At 42.3% G+C, this 22130-nt stretch overlaps 1 protein-coding gene across 2 annotated transcripts in view; it reads right to left on the reverse strand.

The window, feature by feature from the left end:
* Positions 1-22130, reverse strand: part of LOC140486476 (cell adhesion molecule DSCAM) — a 693577-nt gene that overhangs the window by 17987 nt on the left and 653460 nt on the right. For both annotated transcript variants that reach the window (XM_072585696.1, XM_072585695.1), the window contains 2 exons: positions 11556-11753; positions 3219-3521 (listed from right to left, as the gene is read on the reverse strand). In XM_072585696.1, coding sequence (XP_072441797.1) covers positions 3219-3521; positions 11556-11753 — 501 coding nt within the window. The remainder of the gene's footprint in view (positions 1-3218; positions 3522-11555; positions 11754-22130) is intronic.

The raw sequence follows: 22130 nt of genomic DNA on the forward strand, positions 1-22130 counted from the left end.
AGGAATTTTTTCTCTTAGCCGGTAGTGAATCTGTGGAATTCTTTACCACTGAAGCTGCTAAGACTGAATCATTAAATCTATTCAAGGCTAAGATACTGATTTTTAATCATTAAGGAAACTAAGGGTTATAGAGAAAAGGCAGGAAAGTGGAGTTGAGGATTATCTGATCAGCTGTGATCCTATTGAATGATGCAACAGATTCAATGGACTGAATGGCCTAGTTTTGCTCATATGTCTTATGGTTTGTGGTATCAGTTCTGTAATTGATCTCATGTCCACAGGGATTGAATGGCCCTTCCAACAATGTAGCATTTGGCTGAGTGTCAATGGTGAATAATCGCTCAAATCCTACCAAGTTCCTCATTCAAAGACATAAAGGCAACTCAATGAAGGCTGTAGAAGGAATCGAGCAATTCCTTGAAAAACAGGAGGTGGACACTAATAAAATTCACGAGATCTTAATAAATGTTAGTCTTATTTGTAGATACACATTCTGGGAGCTAGGTTGACAATGACATCACAAAGTGAATGTCAAAGTATCTACAGGTGGATGGGAAAAATTATTTTCCTGCAAGAAGTGGCTATAAACTTTGTAACTTGTGGTGGAAATAAATTCAGTGGTGATTTTGGAAAGGTAACTGGATAATACCAAAAGGAAAAGAGTTGCAAGGAAAGATGAAAAGTGCAAATGAACTAAATTGATCTTGAAAGGAGTGGGTGCAGACCTGATGGCCAAATGGCCTCCTTTTGTGCTTTACTATTCTATGATTCTGTTACTCTAGTTCAAAGTCTCACCTAATTGATAACCATTCCCAAAGTGCAGTCCTCCCTCAGGATAAAGTATCATTATAGATTAGGAGCTGCATGTTCCATGCTGTGTATTTTCTCTTCCATTAACACTGAAGAACTTTCTAATATTGAATTCATTCTAATGTTAAAAATGAACTCTTTCTAAATATCTCCTAACTGGAAATCAAGAGTTGCAAATGAATGACAAGGTGTTTTGATAAAGTACATAGGAAAAGAATACTCCCACTGCTGAGAGGGTCAGTGATCATATGCTGTGGGTTTGCAGGTGCAGCAGGTAATTAAGGAGGCAAAGGGAGTATTGTCCTTCATTGCTGGAGAGCTGGAGTGTAAAAGCAAGTAGGTTATGCTGCAGCTATATAGGGTGCTGGTGAGGCTACACCTGGAGTACTGTATACAGTTTTGGTCTCCTTATTTGAGAAAGGGTACACGGGGGGACAGAGGAGGTTCTACAATGAGACACTGAGTAGACTGGGATTATAATCACTGGAACTTAGAAGAATGAGGCGGGATCTTATAGAAACATGTAAAATTATAAAGGAAATAGATAAGACAGAAGCAGGGAGGTTGTTTCCACTGTAGAACTTGGGGCATAACGTCTAAATAAAGGGGAGCAGATTCAGGACTGAGTTGAGGAGGAACTTCTGCACGCAAAGGGTTGTGAATCTATGGAATTCCCTGCCCAGTGAAGCAGTTGAGGCCATCTCATTGAATGTTTTCAAGGCAAAGATAGATTTTTAAAACGTAAAGGAATGAAGGGTTATGGTGAGCAGGTGGTTGAGTGGAACTGAGTCTAAGAAAAGATCAGCCATGATCTTATTGAATGGTGGAGGAAATTTGGTGGGTCGTATGGCCTACTCCTGGTCCTAGTTCTTATGTTGAGAGAACTTCAATTAGAAACCAAAGATAAGATGAGGAGAAATGATTTTACTTGCTGCACTGTCATAAATGAGTGAAATTAGATTCAATTGTAATGGTATAAGCACCAAAGGCTGATTGGCCTCCTTGTGTGTTGTATAATTCGATGCTATACTGTGTGTTCTGAGTAACTGCCCTGTGAAGCGATTAGATTGGAAATAACTTCAACAAAATACATGACTAAAATATTCTGGGGAGAAGTAGTTTTGAAAGAGGTTAAGCAAGCAAGATTGATAGATAAAATATATATTGTGACATGCTCATTAATGACACCCTTATGGCCAAACATTGCAACTGCTTCAGAGACATTGATCCACAGACAGGGCTATCATTAGTTTCGCAGCAGAGAACAGGAATGCCTGAGGTGAGTGTTGTACTTGCAGACGCTACTGTTTGACTGAGTTTGCAACAGCAATGTGACAACAGCAGAAACAGTGTTTGAAGAAAATCAAGTTCTTCTCTTTCCCTTCGCTGATGGCAAATGGTGCTGACCAGAAACCTGTGAGAAAATTAGATCTTGCTCTCCTGATAGCTATGTAATGCCTAGTGATCATATTGAGCCCTCTGTTTGTTTAAAACTTACAGGTGTTTAAATTCCATTCATTCTCGCTCCACTCTGGTCAGGTCAAGGAATGGGAGTGGAGAGCACAATAATTCTGGTGCAGCACAATAATTGATCATCTGAAGATTGAACTTATTCAGATCTGAAGTCTGAATGATCCCAGTTACACACCAGGGAAAGTTGTCTACTTGGCATCAAAAAATTTCCATCAGATTTCTGCGGATTAAACTCAATGAATTGTCTAGTTCGCTAAGGATGGCCCACATGCAGATCACTAACTCATCATGAATCCGCACATGTACATCACTAATTCACGATGGATACCCACATGTACATCACCAATTCACTATGGATACCCACATGTACATCACTAATTCACGATGGATACCCACATGTACATCACTAATTCACTATGGATACCCACATGTACATCACTAATTCACGATGGATACCCACATGTACATCACCAATTCACTATGGATACCCACATGTACATCACTAATTCACGATGGATACCCACATGTACATCACTAACTCATCATGGATACCCACATTCACATCTCTAATTCACCATGGATACCCACATGTACATCACTAATTCACGATGGATACCCACGTGTACATCTCTAATTCACCCCACATGTGCATCACTAACTCACCACGGACACCCACATGTACATCACTAATTCACCATGGAAGATTTCATTGAAGATCAGGACTACACTCATCTTAATACCACGAGAGATCAGGTATCAGTACTAAACAGCAGATTTGAATTTGCAAGTGAATTGAAGTTTGAATTCTCAATCTAACATTTAAACTCAGTGTAAGACTGAAGCTGAAGGTAATTGACTTATTGTTATTGAATCCTTGCCAATCATTGGCAGACAGTGAGACATTTGAGGTACATTTTCAAGGCACTGTGACATACCTGGTCGATGTGCTTTGGGCACTGCCATGTTTGCCACCCTTCCTGCATCCTGAGGTTTTGGTGGTGATGCAGTAAACCTGCAGATGCCCGATTCTGAAGGTGTGCTGGATGTTAGGCTGTCTGTGTACTCATTGGTCCCAGCTGTCAGCTGCTCCGAAGATGTATCCGATATGAAGCATTCCGTAATTGTAAACTTGGCGTGCCTCAACTGCTCCTCCATCTTGGCATGTTCATAAGCACGTGCCAGCTCCTCATATGTGGAGGAGGCACTCTCTGTGGAGACCATGCTACTGCGTGCTCTGTCTAACAGGAGAGAACATTACTCAGTACAAAGCCAAACTCCAATTTTCAGTGTGAAAGTTAGTTTCTGATGGAATGTGTAAGTTAGAGGGTTCTCTTAGATGTTTTCTCATCTCCATATAATTCCTGAGATCTGCTGCCCCTAGTGGATAGACATGGAGGTGGCATGCAGGCATCAGGTGGCATGGGAGTGTTAGAAGGGTGGAGACAGTGGAGACTGAGGGGTATGTTCAAGTGCCTCACAATCTGTTATAAAAAGGGTCCAAAGTTCCAGAGAATGGAGGCAATTCTTTAAACCAGGCTACCTCACTTCTGAGCTATCTCTGGAGGTCACAGTTCCGACCCCAGCTCCCAATTGCATGTCCAGAGCAAAGATTACATGTATGGAGTCATACCCATAGTGATGGATATGCTAGGTTTCTCAAGGTAAGCTTCTCAACTCTGTGGTGAAAATCCAGGCCCCAGTATTCACATTCCCAATTTCTGCCCCATTTTTCCCCAAAGGCCAAAGAATAAACAGTGAGGAAATTGGGCTTTATACTCTTTGTAAGTCCCAGGATATGCCTTGGCTGTAAATTGTGTGATTCTGGAAATCATTTGCAAAGGCTGTGTAAACATTGGAGATAATCTACAGGAGATTTACTTGAGTCTTAGGGCTGTACAGCACAGACACAGGCCATTCAGTCCAACTTGTCCATGCCGACCAGGTATTCTAAATAGGTCTAGTCCCATTTGCCAGCAATTGGCCCATATCCCTCCAAACCCTTCCTATTTGCATACCCAACTAGATGCCTTTTAAATGTTGTGATTGTACCAGCCTCTCACACTTCCTCTGGCAGCTCATTCCACCATCCTATACATGAAGAAGTTGTCCCTCACGTCCCTTTTAATTATTTTCCCTCTCACCTTAAACCTATGACCTCTAGTTTTGGACTCCCACACTTCAGAGAAAAGATTTTGTCTATTTATCCTATCCATGCCCCTCATGATTTTATAAACCTCTATAAGGTCACCCCTCAGTCTCCGACACTCCAAGCTATTCAGCCTCTCCCTATAGCTCAAGTCCTCTAACCCTGGCAACATCCTCGTAAATCTTTTCTGAACCTTTCCAATTTTCACAACATGCTTCCTATTACAGGGAGACCAGAATTGCATGCAGAAAAACTAAAAGTGGCCTAATCAATGACATGTACAGCTGCAATGTGATCTCCCAACTCCTATACTCAGTCCATTGACCAATAAAGGCAAGCATACTCCTTCTTCACTATCCTATCTACCTGCAGCTCCACTTTCATGGAACAATGAACCTGCACTCCAAGGTCCCTTTGTTCAACAACACTCCCTAGGGCCTTACCATTAAGTGTATACATCTTGCCCTGATTTGCCTTTCCAAAATGCATCACCTCAAATTTACCTGAATTAAACTCCATCTGCTACTCCTCAGCCCATTGGCCTACCTGCTCAAGATCTCATTTTAATCTGAGGTAACATTCTTTGCTGCCCACTACATCTCCAATTTTGGTGTTATCTGAAAACTTATAACTATATCTCTTGTGTTCACGTCCAAATAATTTATATAAATGACGAAAAGCAGCGGACCCAGCACCAATTCAAAGGGGCAATTTGTGATGAATGGCTGCTTTCTGGACCCAAGTGAAATATCGGCTGGAGTTTCTGTAGAGTTGGAATCTCAAGCATCTCCAGCCCTTATTTTTGTTTTTATAAAAGAAGGAAGCTCCACATTTCTGAGGAGATTCTGTTTGGTTTTTCCTCAGAAATATTGCACTTCCATTCTGTCAATGCTTTTGTAGCACTGCTACTGTCAAAGAGTGTAAGGCAAGTGTGAGGAGCTCTTGTGGTCATGGTGGTGTCCTTACTTCTGAAAGAGGAGGCCTGGATCCAAGGGGAACGATGGCCTTGTGGGATTTTCACTGGCATGTTAATCCAGACACCCAGGAACATTCTGGGGACCTGGGTTCAAATCCCACCATGGCAATTGGTGGAATTTTAATTCAGTTAAAAAAAAACTCTGGAGACAAAAGATCATCATGAATCTATTGTTGAATTTCAGGGGAGGAAAAAAAACCATCTGGCTCACTCATCCTCTTTAGGGAAGGAAATTGCTGTACCTACTTGGTCTGGCCTACAGTCCAGACACACAGCAATGTGGTTGACTCTTAACTGCCCTCTGGGTAATTAGGGATGGGCAATAAATGCTGGCCTAGCCAATGGCATCCTCATCCTGTGAATGAATAAAAAAAAGTCCCATCTACTTCCAGATGCATAATGACACAAACAAACAAGTTGATTAGGAAATACCTTTGTGGTAACTGTGCTGGGAGGGTATGGTGCATGATGGGTAGTGGGAGGGAATGATGCCAGCTAGGTAGGGTGACAGCTGGGGAGTGAGTTCATGCACCATGGATAGGATGCCAAATAGGCTGCATCTAGGGCATCAGGAAACAGACTGCCAGCTGGGTAGGATGCCAGGATGTAAGCTGAGGGGTAGGTTTCCAGGATACAAGTTGGTAAGTGATGCAATGTTTGTGGGTTGATTTGGGGGCTGGGAGAAATCGGGTCTGGTATGGAAGGTGGGTGTCAAGTCTGGCATCTGGTGCTTTAGATCTGGGGTGAGCTGTGTCAAGTTGATGACAGAATGAAACAATTTTAGAGAGAGTGCAGAGAGATATAGATCTCTTCATGTTCTGCACAAACCTTTGAAATTGGTAGGGCAGGTTAACAAAATAACTCATTTGGAATCCTGGGTTTGCAATAGCATTGAGACTAGTTTGGCAGGGGTATGGGAATCTAAAGGGAGACTCTGAGCGAGCTAGAGTGGTGAGGGCTTAAGGAAAAAGAGAATCAAGACAGTAAATAACAAGCAAGAGGCAGCTGAGTGGTGTTACACTAAGATGAGTGGAAACCAGGTACTGACAGAAAAAGACAAACAAAGGTTCTTCTGGGGCACGTGTTAGGATTCAAAAAGAAGGTATCAAAACTCACATAGAGGAGCTTTACCTGAATGCTCGCAGTATTCAAAACAAAGTAAATAAGTTGACCACACAAATCATTGCGAATGGGCAGAACTTAGTGGCCATTACAGAGACATGGTCGCAGGGAGGTCACAGCTGGGAGTTAAATATCCAGGGGTATCTGACTAATCAGAAGGGCAGATGGGAAGGAAGGGGAGGTAGTAATATTTAAGGATGACATCAGGGTGGTCATGAGAGATGATATAGGCTCTACGGAGAAGAAGGCTGAATCAACGTGTGTGGAAATTAGAAATAGCAAGGGGGAAAATGTCACTGATAGGCATACCCTATAGGCCACCAATAATAACATCATGCTAGGGTGGGCAATAAACAAAGAAATAACTGATGCATGTAAAAATGGCATTTATCATGGGAGATTTTTATCGACATATTGATTGGTCAAATCAAGTCATTCAGGGCTTCTTTGAGGAGGAGGAGCAGGAGAATTGACATTTCAGGCAAAAGTCCTTCATCAAATGGCCATTCCTGATGAAGGGCTCTTGCCTGACACGTTGATTCTCCTGCTCCTTGGATGCTGCCTGACATGCTGTGGTTTTCCAGCACCACACTCTCGACTCTAATCTCCAGCACATGCAGTCCTCACTTTTGCCCAGCTTTGAGGAGGAGCTCATTGAACGTATCCACAACAGTTTCCTTGAACAGTATGTAATGGAACCTACACAGGAGCAAGCTATCCGAGATCTGATCCGGTATAATGAGACTGGAATAATTAATGATCTCTTAGTTAGGGACGCTCTCGGACAGAATGCTCACAGTATGGTTGAATTTAAAATAAGGATGGAGGGTGAGAAGGTAAAATCCAATACCAGTGTCTTGTGCTTAAACAAAACAGACTACAATGGGATGAAGGAGGAATTGGCTAAGGTAGACTGGGAGCAAAACCTATGTAGTGTGACAATTGAGGAACAGTGGAGGACTTTCAAAGCAATTTTTCACAATGATCAGCAAAATTATATACCGAAGAAAAGGAACCAGGAAAAGGGATAATCAGCCACGTGTAACTAAGGAAATAAAGAAGGGCATCAAACTGAAAGCTAATGCATACAAAGTAGCAAAGATCAGTGAGGAACTTGAGGATTTGGAAATCTTTAAAGGTCAACAGAAAGCCATGACAAAAATTATATAAAGGAAGTTAAGATAGATCATGAGCTCAGAATATAAAAACAGATAGCAAATATTTCTACAAATATATAAAACAAAAAAGGATGGCTGAGATAAACATTGGTGCTTTAAAGGATGAGAAGGGGATTTAGTAATGGAATATGAGGAAATGGCTGAGGCATTAAACAGGTATTTTGTGTCGGTCTTCACAGTGGAAGACACAAATAACATGCCAACAATTGAAGACAAAGAAACTATGGCAGGTGAGGACTTATAAATAATCATTATCACTAAAGAGGTGGCGTGGGGCAAACTACTGGGGTTAAAGGTAGACCAATCTCCTCGCCCTGATGGAATGCATCCCAAGGTACTAAAAGAGATGGCAGTGGAAATGCAAATGCGCTCTTAGTAATTTACCAAAATTCACTGGACTCTGAGGCAGTTCTGGCAGGTTGGGAAACAGCAAATGTGATGCCTTTGTTTAAAAAGGAGGTAAACAAAAGGTGGGCAATTTTAGGCCTGTTAACTTAACTTTTGTAGTGGGGAAAGTGCATGAATCTATCGTCAAGGAAGAAATAGCGAGACATCTTGATAGCAATTGTCCCATCAGGCAGACACAGCCTAGGTTCATGAAAGGCAGGTCATGTTTAACTTATTTACTGGAGTTATTTCAGAATATTCCAAGCCTGGTGGACAATGGGGAACGGATGGATGTGGTGCATTTGGATTGCCAGAAGCATTGGCAAGGTGCCACACAGAAGGCTGCTGCATAAGATAAAGGTACACACTGTATTGGGTAATGTATTAGCATGGATAGAAGGTTGATTTACTAACAGAAAGCAAAGAGTGGGGATAAATGGGTGTTTTTTCTGATTGGTGATCAGTGATAAGTGTTGTGCCTTGGGGATCAGTGTTGGGACTGTAATTATTTTACAATTTACACAGATGATTTGGAGTTAGGGACCAAGTGTGGTGTGTCGAAGTTTGCAGCTGTTGCTGAAAAGAGTGTTAGAGCAAAGTGTGCAGAGGATGCTGAAAGTCTGACGAGGGATATAGATAGTTTGAGTGAGTGGGCAAGGGTCTGGCAGATGGAATACAATGTTGGTAAATGTGAAGTCATCCATTTTGGTAGGAATTGCAGAGAAGTGGACTAAGTTTAAATGGTTGGAGTCAAAAAGTGTAGCGCTGGAAATGAACAAAAGATCAGGCAGCATCTGAGGAGCAGAACATTCGACGTTTTGGGCATAGGCCCTTCATCAAAAAAATTGCAGCATGCTGCTGTGTAGAGGGACCTGAGTGTCCTTGTGCATGAATCACAAAAACTTGGTTTGCAGGCGCAGCAGGTAATTAAGAAGGCAAATGGACTTTTAAAAATAAGGATGTTACATTGCGGCTCTATAGGGTGCTGGTGAGGCCACATCCAGAGTACTGTGTGCAGTTTTGGTCTCTTTTCTTGACAAAGGATGTACCAGCATAGGAGGGGGTGCAGAGAAGGTTCATTAGGTGTATTCCACAATTGAGAGGGTTGGCATATGAGGAGTAGACAGGGACTGCACTCATTGGAATTTAGAAGAATGAGGGGTGATTTTATAGGAGCATACCAAATTATGAAGGGAATTGATAAAGGTAGAAACTGGAGGGTGGAACTGGAACTAGGGGGTATAGCCTCAAAATTAGGGGCAGCACATAGAACTAAGTTGAAGGAAAACTTATTTTCCCAAAGGGTTAGGAATCTGTGGAATTTCCTGCCCAGTGAAGCAGTTGAGGCTACTTATTGAATGTTTTTAAGGCAAAGATAGGTAGATCTTTGAACAGTAAAGGAATTAAGGGTTATGGTGAGTGTCGAGAGTGTGGCACTGGAAAAGCACCGCCCGTCAGCATCCGAGGAGCAGGAGAGTTGACGTTTCGGGCATAAGCCCTTCATCAGGAAAGCGTGAGTGGGTGAGATGGTGGGTGAGTGAAGCTTAGTCCACGAAAAGATCAGCCATAATTGTATTGAACGGCGGAACAGTTCTGATGGGCCAGATGCCCTACTCCTGCTGCTGGTTCTTATGTTCTTACGTACATGCACATAAGACATTACATCTGGCAGGACAGGAGGAGAAAGTGGATAATAGTGTGTCTTGGGCTTTATTAATAGGGACATAGAATAAACGAACAAGGAGATTATGCTGAATTTAGAACCCCTATGGTGTAGAAGCAGGCTAATCATCCCATTGAGTCCACACCAACCCTCTAAAGGGCATCCTACCCTGACCCACCTCATCCCTGTAACCCTGCATTTCCCATGGCCAATCCACCTAGTTTGCACATCTTTCGACTGTGGGAGGAAACCAGAGCACCTGGTCTCTGTGGAGTTTGCATGTTCTCCCTGTGTCTGCATAGGTTTCCACCAGGTGCTCTGATTTCCTCCCAGTCGAAAGATGTGCAAACTAGGTCAATTGGCCATGGGAAATGCAGGGTTACAGGGATGAGGTGGGTCAGGGTAGGATGCTCTTCAAAGGGTTGGTGTGGACTCAATGGGATGATTAGCCTGCTTCTACACTGTAGGGGTTCTAAATTCAGCATAATCTCCTTGTTCGTTTATTCTTTGTCCCTATTAATAAAGCCCAAGACACACTATTATCCACTTTCTCCTCCTGTCCTGCCAGTTGAAATGTCTTATGTTCATGTACGTAAGAACATAAGAACCAGCAGCAGGAGTAGGGCATCTGGCCCATCCCGTGTGCTCTGCTGTTCAATACAATCATGGCTGATCTTTTCATGGACTCAGCTCCACTTATCCACCCGCTCACCATAACCCATAATTCCTTTATTGTTCAAAGATCTACCTATCTTTGCCTTAAAAACATTCAATGAGATAGCCTCAACAGCTTCACTGGGCAGGAAATTTCACAGATTCATAACCCTTTGGGTGAAGAAGTTTCTTTTCAACTTATTTCTATGTGCTGCACTTTGAGGCTACACTCCTAGTTCTAGTTCTATCCTCCAGTGGATACACCTTCCATGTTTCTAGCTTATCTATTCCCTTCACAATTTGATATGTTTCTTTCAAACCACCCCTCATTCTTCTAAATTCCAATGAATATAAACAACTAAGGCTGGAATCAAACCCGGATCTCTAGCACTGTGAGGCAGCAGTGCTAACCACTGAGCCACCCCAAATTGTATAAGGCACTTGTTATATCTCAGCTGCAATATAGTGTGCTGTGCTGGGAGCCACACTATATGAAGGATGTGAACACATTGGAGAGAGCACAGCAGAGGGTTATGACACAGCATTTCCAACGCTGAGTACTCAGTAAGAGAGGCACAGCAATGTCAATCTAGATTTTTGTGCTCAGTGGCTTGGAATGGGATTTGAACTTGGTGCCATTCACAAAAGTACAGCAGTGGTTATAGGATAATGTGACTTGTCCTGTGGTTGTGAAGGATGCTATAAGAATGTAAGACTTTCGTTTTCGGAGAAGTGTGGCATTATAGTGACAAACTCAGCATACTGTAAATGAGCTAATAATGAGACTAGCTGCAGCTGCTGCTGACCTCTCGGTCTGTTCAGCAGCACTGGGCTATACTGTCGAAAACATTTCAAATTATAGTTCATATGAGTCATAAAAACCATCCTGTTAGTAATGCAGGGGAGAGTCATTTCTTGTGTGCAAAGGACAGAAGGCCCATATGGTCCCCATTATTTTGCTGCCTGATATTCATTTATCATTTCTGCATGCAAAGGAAGTCCTATCAACTCCCTCAACCGCCCTTTCCATGTTTTATACTCTTGAAGATATAGTATGAAAAATCATCGAGCATCATCTACTGGATAATGATTTCCTCCATTGGGGGAGGGATGATGGAAAGCTTCTGTGCAAGAGTGCAGTAATACCTGTGTCCTGAGATGGACTGACACTGTAGCTGTCACTTTCCTTATCAACAGATCCCGCAACATGTGGTGTTGGCATTCTCCAGTCAGTTGTTAGCGTGTGAGCAGACACGGTTGGGTGGGGTCTGTTCAGTGTCCACTGGCTGGAGTACCTATTGCGAGCTGATGGAACTCCCTTCACAGTCCTGCGGGCTGTGGGATCTAAAGATCACAAAATTCAGAAAATGAACACCACTGGTCAACAGAAGCTGAATGTCACGATGTGTCTAATTTCTGAGGATGGTGGAAGTCTGCCATCTCTGTATCTCGATAACGAGAATCCAAATTGGACAGCTTTGCAACTCATCATTCGTTCTAATTGCACAGTAGTACATTTTCAGCACCTCATAGCTCTTATCATGTCTGTTTCAATCTCTGCTGAAAAGACCATAGTCTGGGACAATATACAGCATTCACAATCCAATTGAACTGTGTAATCACTGCAGACATAAACCCTGAAATTACACTTGATAGTTCCTTATGGCGTTTATTTGTAAGTTACAGTGCAGCTTTAGGGTCACTTACTGTGCATAATTTGATGCTGGATGCCTTTTGTCGAAGGCATACGAGATTGCATCTAAGTGTGTTTTTGAACAATTTCACTCTGTAGACCACGGCCTGTAGAGATCCTTTCAAGGATAGCTTAATAAGATTCATGTATATGAGCTTTTACAGAACTTGCAGTGCAATCTTTGTTTTACTGGGGGCTCAAAATGGGCACAAATGCTCTAACTGTATCAGCAAAGATGTTAATCCTTGAATACTTGTTTCAGGCTGGTCCTGAAATTCCAACTTGTTTTGCCTACTTCAATGTAGCGGGTGGGGGAATTCTGGCTGGTATTCAGTATGCACTTCCTGACTGTCATATTGCAGCTTTAAGAGGCCCCTTGGATCCCCAAAAAACCAGGTGCCAAATGTGGTTGTATTTCAAAGTCAAGCTGTTATTCAGTTTATGTGACATTTGTATAATTTACAATCTGATCTTCACAACAAATTGGCGTAATTGTTAATACAGACCTTTAATGCTATTCCAAACTTATTTTTCTCCGTGCTCTCATAAAAAATTCACAGAAACGACTCTGTTATTTTCCAAAGCATTCTGAATTATTTACATCTAATTAAACTGCAATGATCATCATTTTAAACAATGCGGCATTCCCTCATGCAGATCTGCAGTGAGAGATCTAATGCACCGCAGGCTTGAAAATTACAAGCAAAATTAAAATACTTTCAACTTTGGTATTCCTATCTTCCATCATAAATGACTTATTCAAAATCTTTCCCCAGCTAAAATGCCTTTTCCTTTTCCTGCTGAACTAAGCAGGTTATATCAAAGGGCTCACTGATGTGTGCTTATTAAAATTCCTTTGAAACAGTGAATGAAAAGGATGGTGCTGGTATTTAGAGCTTTAGGTAGCTGAGTCATTCGAAACTGAAACAGGTTTTTATGGAGGAAGGCTGATGGAAAATGGACACAATTCAGGTCTTCAGGATCCTGGGAGGCATTGATAATGTGGATGCGAGATGGTTATTTGACTTTGACTGTGAGAGTAGAACTAGAGGAGAATTAGAGGATGCACTGTGAAAATTAGGAGCTCAACTAACACTTTTCCCCACTGGGTCGTGGACAGAGTCCAAGTAAAAACAGTTAACACGTACATTTTTGTGCACACACATATTCACACTTAGCAGGTCTAGCAAAATTATTGATAAATTTTTGGATACTAAATGAATCAAAGGACATTGGGATTGTGCAGAAAGGTGGGATTGGCCCAGAAGACCAGCTGTGCTCTGGTTGAATAGCAGATCAGGCACAGAGAGCTCCAATTTCTTCTGCTTTTATCTGCAATTAACTAAAGTTCCTTTAACATTCGAAACAGCACTGTGGTTGTACCTGCACCACATGGATTGCAGTGATATCAAGCAGGCGGCTCACTGCTACCTTCTAAGGGCACTAAATGCTGACCTAACCACGAACATCTAACCAAACAAGAAAAATGGGAATCTACTGGTATAGATTTTACAGCTGAAGACCTTTCCCAAGACTGGAAGATATTGTATATATAAATAAACACACACACACACTCTCTCTCTCACACACACACACTCTCTCACACACACATACACACACTCTCTCTCACACACACACACATGTACACACACATACACACACTCTCACTCTCTCTCACACACACACTCACACACACACACACTCGTACACGCACACTCTCTCTCCCACCCCCCCACCCACACACACACTTACTCACACTCACACATACGCACACACACCAATGAAGTGTTTGAATATTCTGCAAGAGATGATTAAATTGCAGAAATGATCTTAATGGGAGAGGGAAAGATTATAATTGAAGGCATTATAGGGCTGGAGGGAAAGGGAAATGGAATCACAAAGAACTGACAAGGTGGGTTATACTACAGAGGTTTGTGGTCGGATGAGCGAACAGCAGGTTGATAACTGGAAAGTAAATCACTCTTGCAGTGTGCAGGCAAAAGGATCCCCAACCTTAGAATGTAGCTCAGGGGTTCAAATGGTTGGGTCTGGAATCCACAATCAAATTGATTCATATTATCTAAGGAAGGGCAGGGTCCGCTTCTAGTTCCATTTTATCCATACAGTATAGAAGTAGGCCATTCAGCCCATCCAGTCCACACCAACTCTCCAAACAGTATCCCACCAGACTGACCCAATAGCCTTGCATTTTCTGTGGCCAATCCACCTAACCTGCACATGTTTGGACTGTGGGAGAAAACCACAGCATCCACAGGACATAGGGTAGCATGTGCAAATCCACACAGATTGTCATCTGAGGCTGGGATTGAACCGAGGTCTTTGGCACTGTCCAACAGCAGTGTTCACAACTCAGCCATCGTCCCACCTCCATAATTCCCATTCACACACACACACATGACAAATGCCCATAATACACTTAGGCATATCACTGTAGGATGGTATCACACCTCCATGTGGAGCCTCACCTCTGATGGAGAGGGCACTGCTTTCGAAGACAGAGAAAAACCAGAATGCAATTAGCAAAAAAATCTTTTCCTCCACAACTCTCTAACAATCTCACTGCAGTGGCTCACAGTGTCAATTGTTCACTGAAAATTGATGCAGTGTTCTTTCTCTCTCTCTTTCCTTGCCCCCTGGGGCAAGCAAGAGTGAATTAAGAACTGCAATGTTCTGCTATTGATCTCAGATGAACCTGCAATACGGTGATGTGTAAGGATCAGAGCATTAACCTGAGAATTGTAAATGTGAGTAGAAATTACGATAGCTTCTCCTGTCGGTTGCTAAGGATTCTTTGTGAAAGTTAATCGCAAGGGGGTGGGCTTGAAGTCCTGCTGCTCTCTTATTATAAACGACTTTTGCTATTTGGTGACTGCCAGGCTTTTGACAAAACAACTTTCATCTGAGACAATAGAGATAAAGCGTGCCATTCTCTATATAATGGAATTACATGTTGTAAAACTTGGTGGCTCTTGTGATTTCAGTTACTGAGGCAATAATTGCTGAGGAGATTGGACAAGAGCCTGTAGGAATAAGAGGGCAATAATAGTAGGAGACTTTAACTATCCCAATATCAATTGGGTTTTAAACAATGTAAGGGGCATTAAGGATGAAAGGTTTATGTACTATGTCCAGGAAATTTATTTTAAAGAATACATGACAAGCCCAATGAGAGGAAACACAATTGTGGATTTAATTTTGGAAAATGAAGCTGTACAAGTGGGTGAAATGACAGTGGGTGGCTATATTGAGGATAGTGACCACAATTCTGTTAGATTTAGTCTTATTGCAGACAGAGATAAATCAGGTGTAAAAGGCTTTACCTTGGGGAAGGCAAATTTTACAAAACTGCGAAGTGATTTGACTGAGGAGCACTGGATAGAGCTGCTAAAGTATAAACTCAGTGGAAAACTAGTGGGAGGCACTAAAACATGAGATCATTAGGGCACAAAGCAGACAAGCCCCCTCCAAAAATAAGAATGCTACTGCGAAATCTAGGTTGTCTAGAAAAATACAGGGGAAGATTAAACAGAAAAAGAGAGTTTATGATAGTCACAAAAAACCCAACATTGCAGGTAGCCTAGAGGAAGCACAGGAATCAAGTAAAACACAAGGCAATTAAAGAGAGGGTATTAGAAAAATATTAGCAAGCAAGACAAAGGAAAAACCCAAAGATGTTTTATCATTATATAAGGAGCAAAAGGATAGTTAAGGAAAAGTAGGACCTATCAGAGATGAAGAAGAGAACTTGTGTGAAGATGCAGAGAATATGGAAGGATTTTAAATGATCTTTTTGTCTCCGCATTCATTAAGGAAAGGATCATGTGGGTGCAGGAATCCAAGAGGAGCAGGGTGAAATATCGGACAAAATAATCAAAATGAGAGGTGAAGTATTAGAGGAAGTGGAATCTTAAAAGTGGATAAATCACCAGGACCAGATAGGTTGTTCCCTGGGATATTGATGGTCAGGGAGGAAATAACAGATGCTCTGGGGATTATGTTCCAATCTTCACTAGACACAGGTGAGGTGTTGGAGGACTGGAGGAATGCAAATATGGTTCCATGTTTGTAAAGGAAATATCAAACAATTGTAGGCCAATTAGTCTTATTTCAGTGGTGGGCAAATTGTTGGAATCGTCCTGAGAGATCAGATAAACTGTCACTTAGAAAGGCATGGACTAGTCAGGGATAGTCAGCATGGCTTTGTGAAGGGATGGTTATATCTTACAAATTTGATTGAATTCTTTGAGGAAATGACATGGAGGATCAACGAGGGTAGTGCAACGGATGGTGCCTACATCGAATTTAGTAAGGCATTTGACAAGGTCCCACATGGTAGGCCCAGTTAAAAAAAGTAAAAGCCCAAGGGATACATGGTAATGTGTCAAATTGGATCATTGGCTGAGAAACAGGAAACAAAGGCTAATGGTTGATGGCTGCCCTTGTGAATGGACAGCTGTTTCAAGTGGTGTTCCTCAGGGCTTAGTGTTGGGAAACCTGATGTTTGATTTCTACACTAAGATTTGGATTTGAGGGGCACAATTTGGAAATTTGCAGCTTGTACAAAAATTGGCCATGTCGTGGATAGAAAAGAGCTGTAAGCTCCAAAATGATAAGATTGGATGTTGGAGTGGACAGGAAAGTGGCTGATGGAGTTCAACTCTAATAAATGTGAGGTAATACAGTTAGGAAGGTCAAATAGTAAAAGGCAATACATAATAATTGGGAATATACTGAGAGGGAACAGGTCACTAAAGATAGCAGTACAGGTAGGGAAGATTATAAAGAAGATATATGGAATATTCTCCTTCATTGGCAGAGATATGGAATGCAAAAAAGGGATATAATGATGAAACTGTATAAAACACTGGTGAGGCCACAACCAGAACATAGAACATAGAACAATACAGCGCAGAACAGGCCATTCGGCCCTCGATGTTGCGCTGACCTGTGAACTATTCTCAGCTCATTCCCCTGCACTATCCCCCTACACTATCCCAAAATCATCCATGTGCTTATCCAAGGATTGTTTAAATCTCCCTAATGTGGCTTAGTTGACGACATTAGCAGGTAGTGCATTCCACACCCTTACCACTCTCTGCATAAAGAACCTGCCTCTGACATCAGTCTTAAATCTATCACCCCTCAATTTGTAGTTATGCCCCCTCGTACACGCTGATGTCATCACCCGAGGAAAAAGACTTTCACTGTCTACCCTACCTAATCCTCTGATCATCTTGTATGTCTCTATCAAATCCCCTCTTAGCCTTCTTCTTACCAATGAGAACAGGTTCAAGTCTCTCAGCCTTTCCTCATAAGACCTTCCCTCCAGACCAGGCAACATCCTGGTAAATCTCCTCTGCACTTTTTCCAATGCTTCCACATCCTTCAAGAAATATGGGGACCAGAACTGTACACAACATTCCAAGTGTAGCCGCACCAGCATTTTGTACAGTTGCAGCATGATACTGTGGCTCCGGAACTCAATCCCTCTACGAATGAAACCTAACAAACCATATGCTTTCTTAACAGCACTATCCATCTGGTTGGCAGCTTTCAAGGATCTATGTACATGGACTCCAGGATCCCTCTGCACATCCATACTATCATGAATCTTTCCATTGTCCCGGTACTCTGCCTTCCTGTTATTCTTTCCAAAGTGCATCACCTCACTGAAATATATATACAGTTCAAGTCACCACAGTATAGGAAGGACATAAGTACACTGAAGAGAGTGCAGAGAAGATTGACTGGAATGTTGCCGGGGCTGGAGTGCATAGTGATGAGGAGAGATTGGGGTTGTTTTCCTTGGAGTAGAGATGGCAGAAGGGTGACGTGATGAGGTGTACAACATTGTGAGGGGTAGAGATAGAGTAGACAGGAGGAACCTGTTTCCCTTGGCAGAGATTTCAAAAACCAGAATCAAGCTGGGTGGCTGAAAGTTTAGGGGGGATATGGGGAATAACTTCATTATGCAGTGGATGGTGGGTGTATGGAATTCACTGCCTGAGTTGGTGGTGGAGGCAGAGACCCGAAACTCTTTGAAAATGTACCTGGATCTGCACCTTAAGTGCTGTAAGCTGCAGGGCTATTGGCCATGTGCAGGAAAATGGGATACCTTTGGGGGCATGGAAAGATGGGCCAAAGGGCCCTTTTCTGGGCTGAATCATTCCTATAGTTCTCAGAGGAGAGTTAATATCTAAACTGATCAAGTATAAACCTCCTGTTTATATGAGATTGAATTGGTCAAACTGTGACACTTTTTCTTTATTTTTCATCGACCTCTTCACGAAGGACAGAATTGTGTAAATCTACCATCAGCAGGTATCTACAAATATCCTTCCCATTCCTTCCTCACCTGTCTTCCACCTGGCCATGATTTTATGGGTTTGACAGAAGACTGGAGAAGCTTGCCCACCTTGACTGAGGCTCTTAGGCGGACGGTTAGTGGCCAGTTAAGAGCTGCTGTCTGTCAGAGTGTAACTTTGAGGCTGGTTGGGAGCTTTTGGTGAGGGAGGGTACAGTGGTGGAGGGAACCGAGCATTGTTACCTATTTGGGTATCAAGGTGGGGGTGGAAGTTTGCCACACACACACACACACACACTTTCCTGATTGGGAAGTCTTCTCAAACATAACCCCTGTTGTCGGTTCCCTTAAGAGAGTTCATCTTTATGGACTCCATGTGCTATGTACACACAATGTTGCGACTCAGTCTCATCCAGTTTGTACGCTGCACACATAGAAATCGTTTGGTTTGCTAGAGTTTCTGCTTTGTAGTTTATAATGTGCGGCTGTACAGGACATTGGTTAGGCCACTGAAGGAATATTGCATGCAGTTCTGGTCTCCTTCCCACTGGAAAGATGTTGTGAAACTTGAAATGTTTCAGAAAAGATTTACAAGGATGTTGCCAGGGTTGGAGGATTTGAGCTATAGGGAGAGGTTGAATAGGCTAGGGCTGTTTTCCCTGGAATGTCAGAGCTGAGGGGTGACCTTATAGAGGTTTATAAAAGCATGAGGGGTATGGATAGGATAAATAGACAAAGTCTTATCCCTGGGGCGGGGGAGTCCAGAACTAGAGGGCTTAGGTTTAAGGTGAGCAGGGAAAGATATAAACGAGACCTAGGACAACGTTTTCACGCAGAGGGTGGTACGTGTATGGAACGAGCTGCCAGAGGAAGTGGTGCAGGCTGGTACAATTGCAACATTTAAAAGGCATCTGGTTAGGTATATAAATAGGAATTGTTTGGAGGGATATGGGGTGGGTGCTGGCAGGTGGTAATAGATTGGAAAAGTTGGACTGAAGGGTCTGTTTCAATGCTGTACGTCTCTATGACTTTATACTTTGACAAAAAATAAACCAACTCATGGAATTAATCAACTGGTTATCATTACATTATTATGACAATTTTCATCCTCTAGCTCCTTTCCCCTATTGAGGATTCCTTTCCGAGCTACATAACGTATCCTGTACCAATTTCCAGGGTTCTAGGCAGATCTTTCTGTGGGATTTGGTGTAGTCCCAACAAAGGCCTCTATTACCTGTGTCACTGCTGGTTGTAGAGAGCTGCCAGTTTATATAGTTGACGAGCATTTCCAAGATGGGACTTCTTCCCAATAAGGGCAGCAGTCTCTCATCTAGCTAAGTAATGCTCCATGGCTGTCCAGAGTGGGGCTGCACCTCCTACTGACGTTTGCTGGTAGCAGGGTGGAAAACACTGCCCTATGAAAAATTCTGTCCCCAGTCTTCAGGCAAGGTGGCTTGAAATGGGAAATGTCCTGACTCAACTGGTATGCCTTAGCAAAAATGCCCCAGTTACCCAATGTCCCAAGACTTTTGCTCTGGGTAAAAGGGGAATGGGGTGTGGGTGGTGCGCTTAATGTGACATGGGATGCAGTTAAACCTGCTATCTCCAGATACAGCTAAGCAGACGCAGGATGGTATAAATTCAGTGGACTCGCATAAGTTTAGATTTCAAAAAGTGATATTGAGTCAGTCATGTATGGTAGTGATATATATTCCCAGGATTGAGAATTCCAAAGTAAATGGGCTAGACCACTCGCCACCACCATGCAGCCCTCATATTGTTACGTCAACTCAAAGTTAACCCACTCCTCCACCTACTCTTGAGGTCCATCATACCCCTTTGTGCCAAAGCAATTCTGACCCATTCAGCATCCATGAGTCTTGTGGAGATGAAAAATATTTTCTAAAAATCCAATTAAGTTCTCAGTGTACAGACCTGATGATGGAAAACGAGTCTCCCCTTCATGCAAACCAGAGTTTTTGAATCTGATCTACCGGTACAGATACACAATTCCTTGAAAGTTATAACACAGGTAGACAGGCCGGTGAAGAAGGTGTATGGCACGCTTGCCTTCATTGGTCAGTATATTGAGTGCAGTAATTGTGACATCATGTACAGGATATTGGTGAGGCCACTTTTGGAGTACTGTGTATAATTCTGGTCACTCTTGTACAGGAAGGATGTTATTAAATTGGAACGAGTGCAGAAATGAGATTGATAAATATGTTATTGTGACTGGAGGATTTGGGTTATAAGGAGAGGCTTGATAGACTGAGTCTTTTTTCATGAAGCATATGAGGCTGAGGGGCGACCTTATAGAGATTTATAAAATCAAGAGAGCATGGAAAAGGTGAATAACCAAGGCCTTTTTCCTGGGGTAGGGGAGGCCAAAACTGGATAGCAAAGGTTTAATATGAAAGGGGAAAGAAACAGTTAAAAGAGACCCGAGGGACAGCTTTTTCACTCAGAGAGTGGTGTGCATATGGAACGAACTGCCAGACAGGTGGTAGAGTTGTGTATAATTACAACATTTAAAGAGACATTCGGACATGTATATAGGTAGGAAAGGTTGTGAGGAATACGGGCCAAACACAGGCAAACGGGATTAGCTCAGTTTAGAAAATCCGATTGGCATGAATGAGCTGGACCAAAGGATCTGTTTCTGTGCTGTATGACTCTATGTTTAATCTTTTATAAAAAACAAACTCCTATTTAAGTAACTAATCCCTTAATATCTGCTCTAAGCTGTCAATCAAACAATGATTGCAGATTCCATGCTGGGAAAGTTGTAGTATTTGAAACTCAGTGAAGCATTCATGATGAATTGCATTTTGGAAAATTTCAACAAATATCTCTATTGAAACTGCTCCAACAGATGCTACCCCAGCTAAAATAGTTCAGCAGAGTATTTGTATAAAAAAAGTCACTGACACTGAGCTAGTTTTTTCTCTTGCGGTTTAAAGAGAAGGGTTTTTGAAAAAAATACATCTGATCAAGACAGATCAGACCAAACTTATCCACCCTTAGAAAGCAGTTACGAAAGGCCAACCAATTTCTCTCTTGGTCTATGATTCAGACTTTTGCAAGAGCCAAACTGGAGTCTGTTGAAACCCAGCACTAAGTTCAAATGATCAAACTGATTTGGAGGTTTCCTGCTTGTGTGAATTCCACAATGCATCCTTCCTCCTCCTTACAAAATTGGGATTGGCTCGGTGTGGGGGCAGGGCATCAGTGAATCAAGAAATCTTCCCATCTCCATGAAAATTAAGCTCTTTGAATCAGTCACTGAGTGAATTCGAATCCATGAGTTTTTATTTGTGGCTGAGCTCAAAGCTGATACTCAGACAGGCTATCAGGATGGTAAGAGTAGGAAATGAAAGTTGTCAATTTGCAACAAAACAAGTGCCATCAGGGCATATCACTGGAGCTGACTATTTCTCCTCTGACACAGACTAACCATTACTTAATGCCTGAAATGCCCATCAATTTGAACATTAGAACAAAGTTCCATAGGGCAATAGTCCAAATGTGTTTTGCAAGTAATAGTGGGTTTATGCCATTTTCTCAGAAGCTATAGCAGGGGCACCTCAGTGGAATTTCAGAGACAAGCTCTTTGAGGGATCCTCCTTAAAACACAGACTGGGGTCCAGAGTCCATGACAAAAACTCCCATTCCTACTCAAATGAAGCCAACACTAGTTAAA

Source organism: Chiloscyllium punctatum, chromosome 15 (genome assembly GCF_047496795.1).
Source record: "Chiloscyllium punctatum isolate Juve2018m chromosome 15, sChiPun1.3, whole genome shotgun sequence".
Taxonomy (NCBI): Eukaryota; Metazoa; Chordata; class Chondrichthyes; order Orectolobiformes; family Hemiscylliidae; genus Chiloscyllium; species Chiloscyllium punctatum.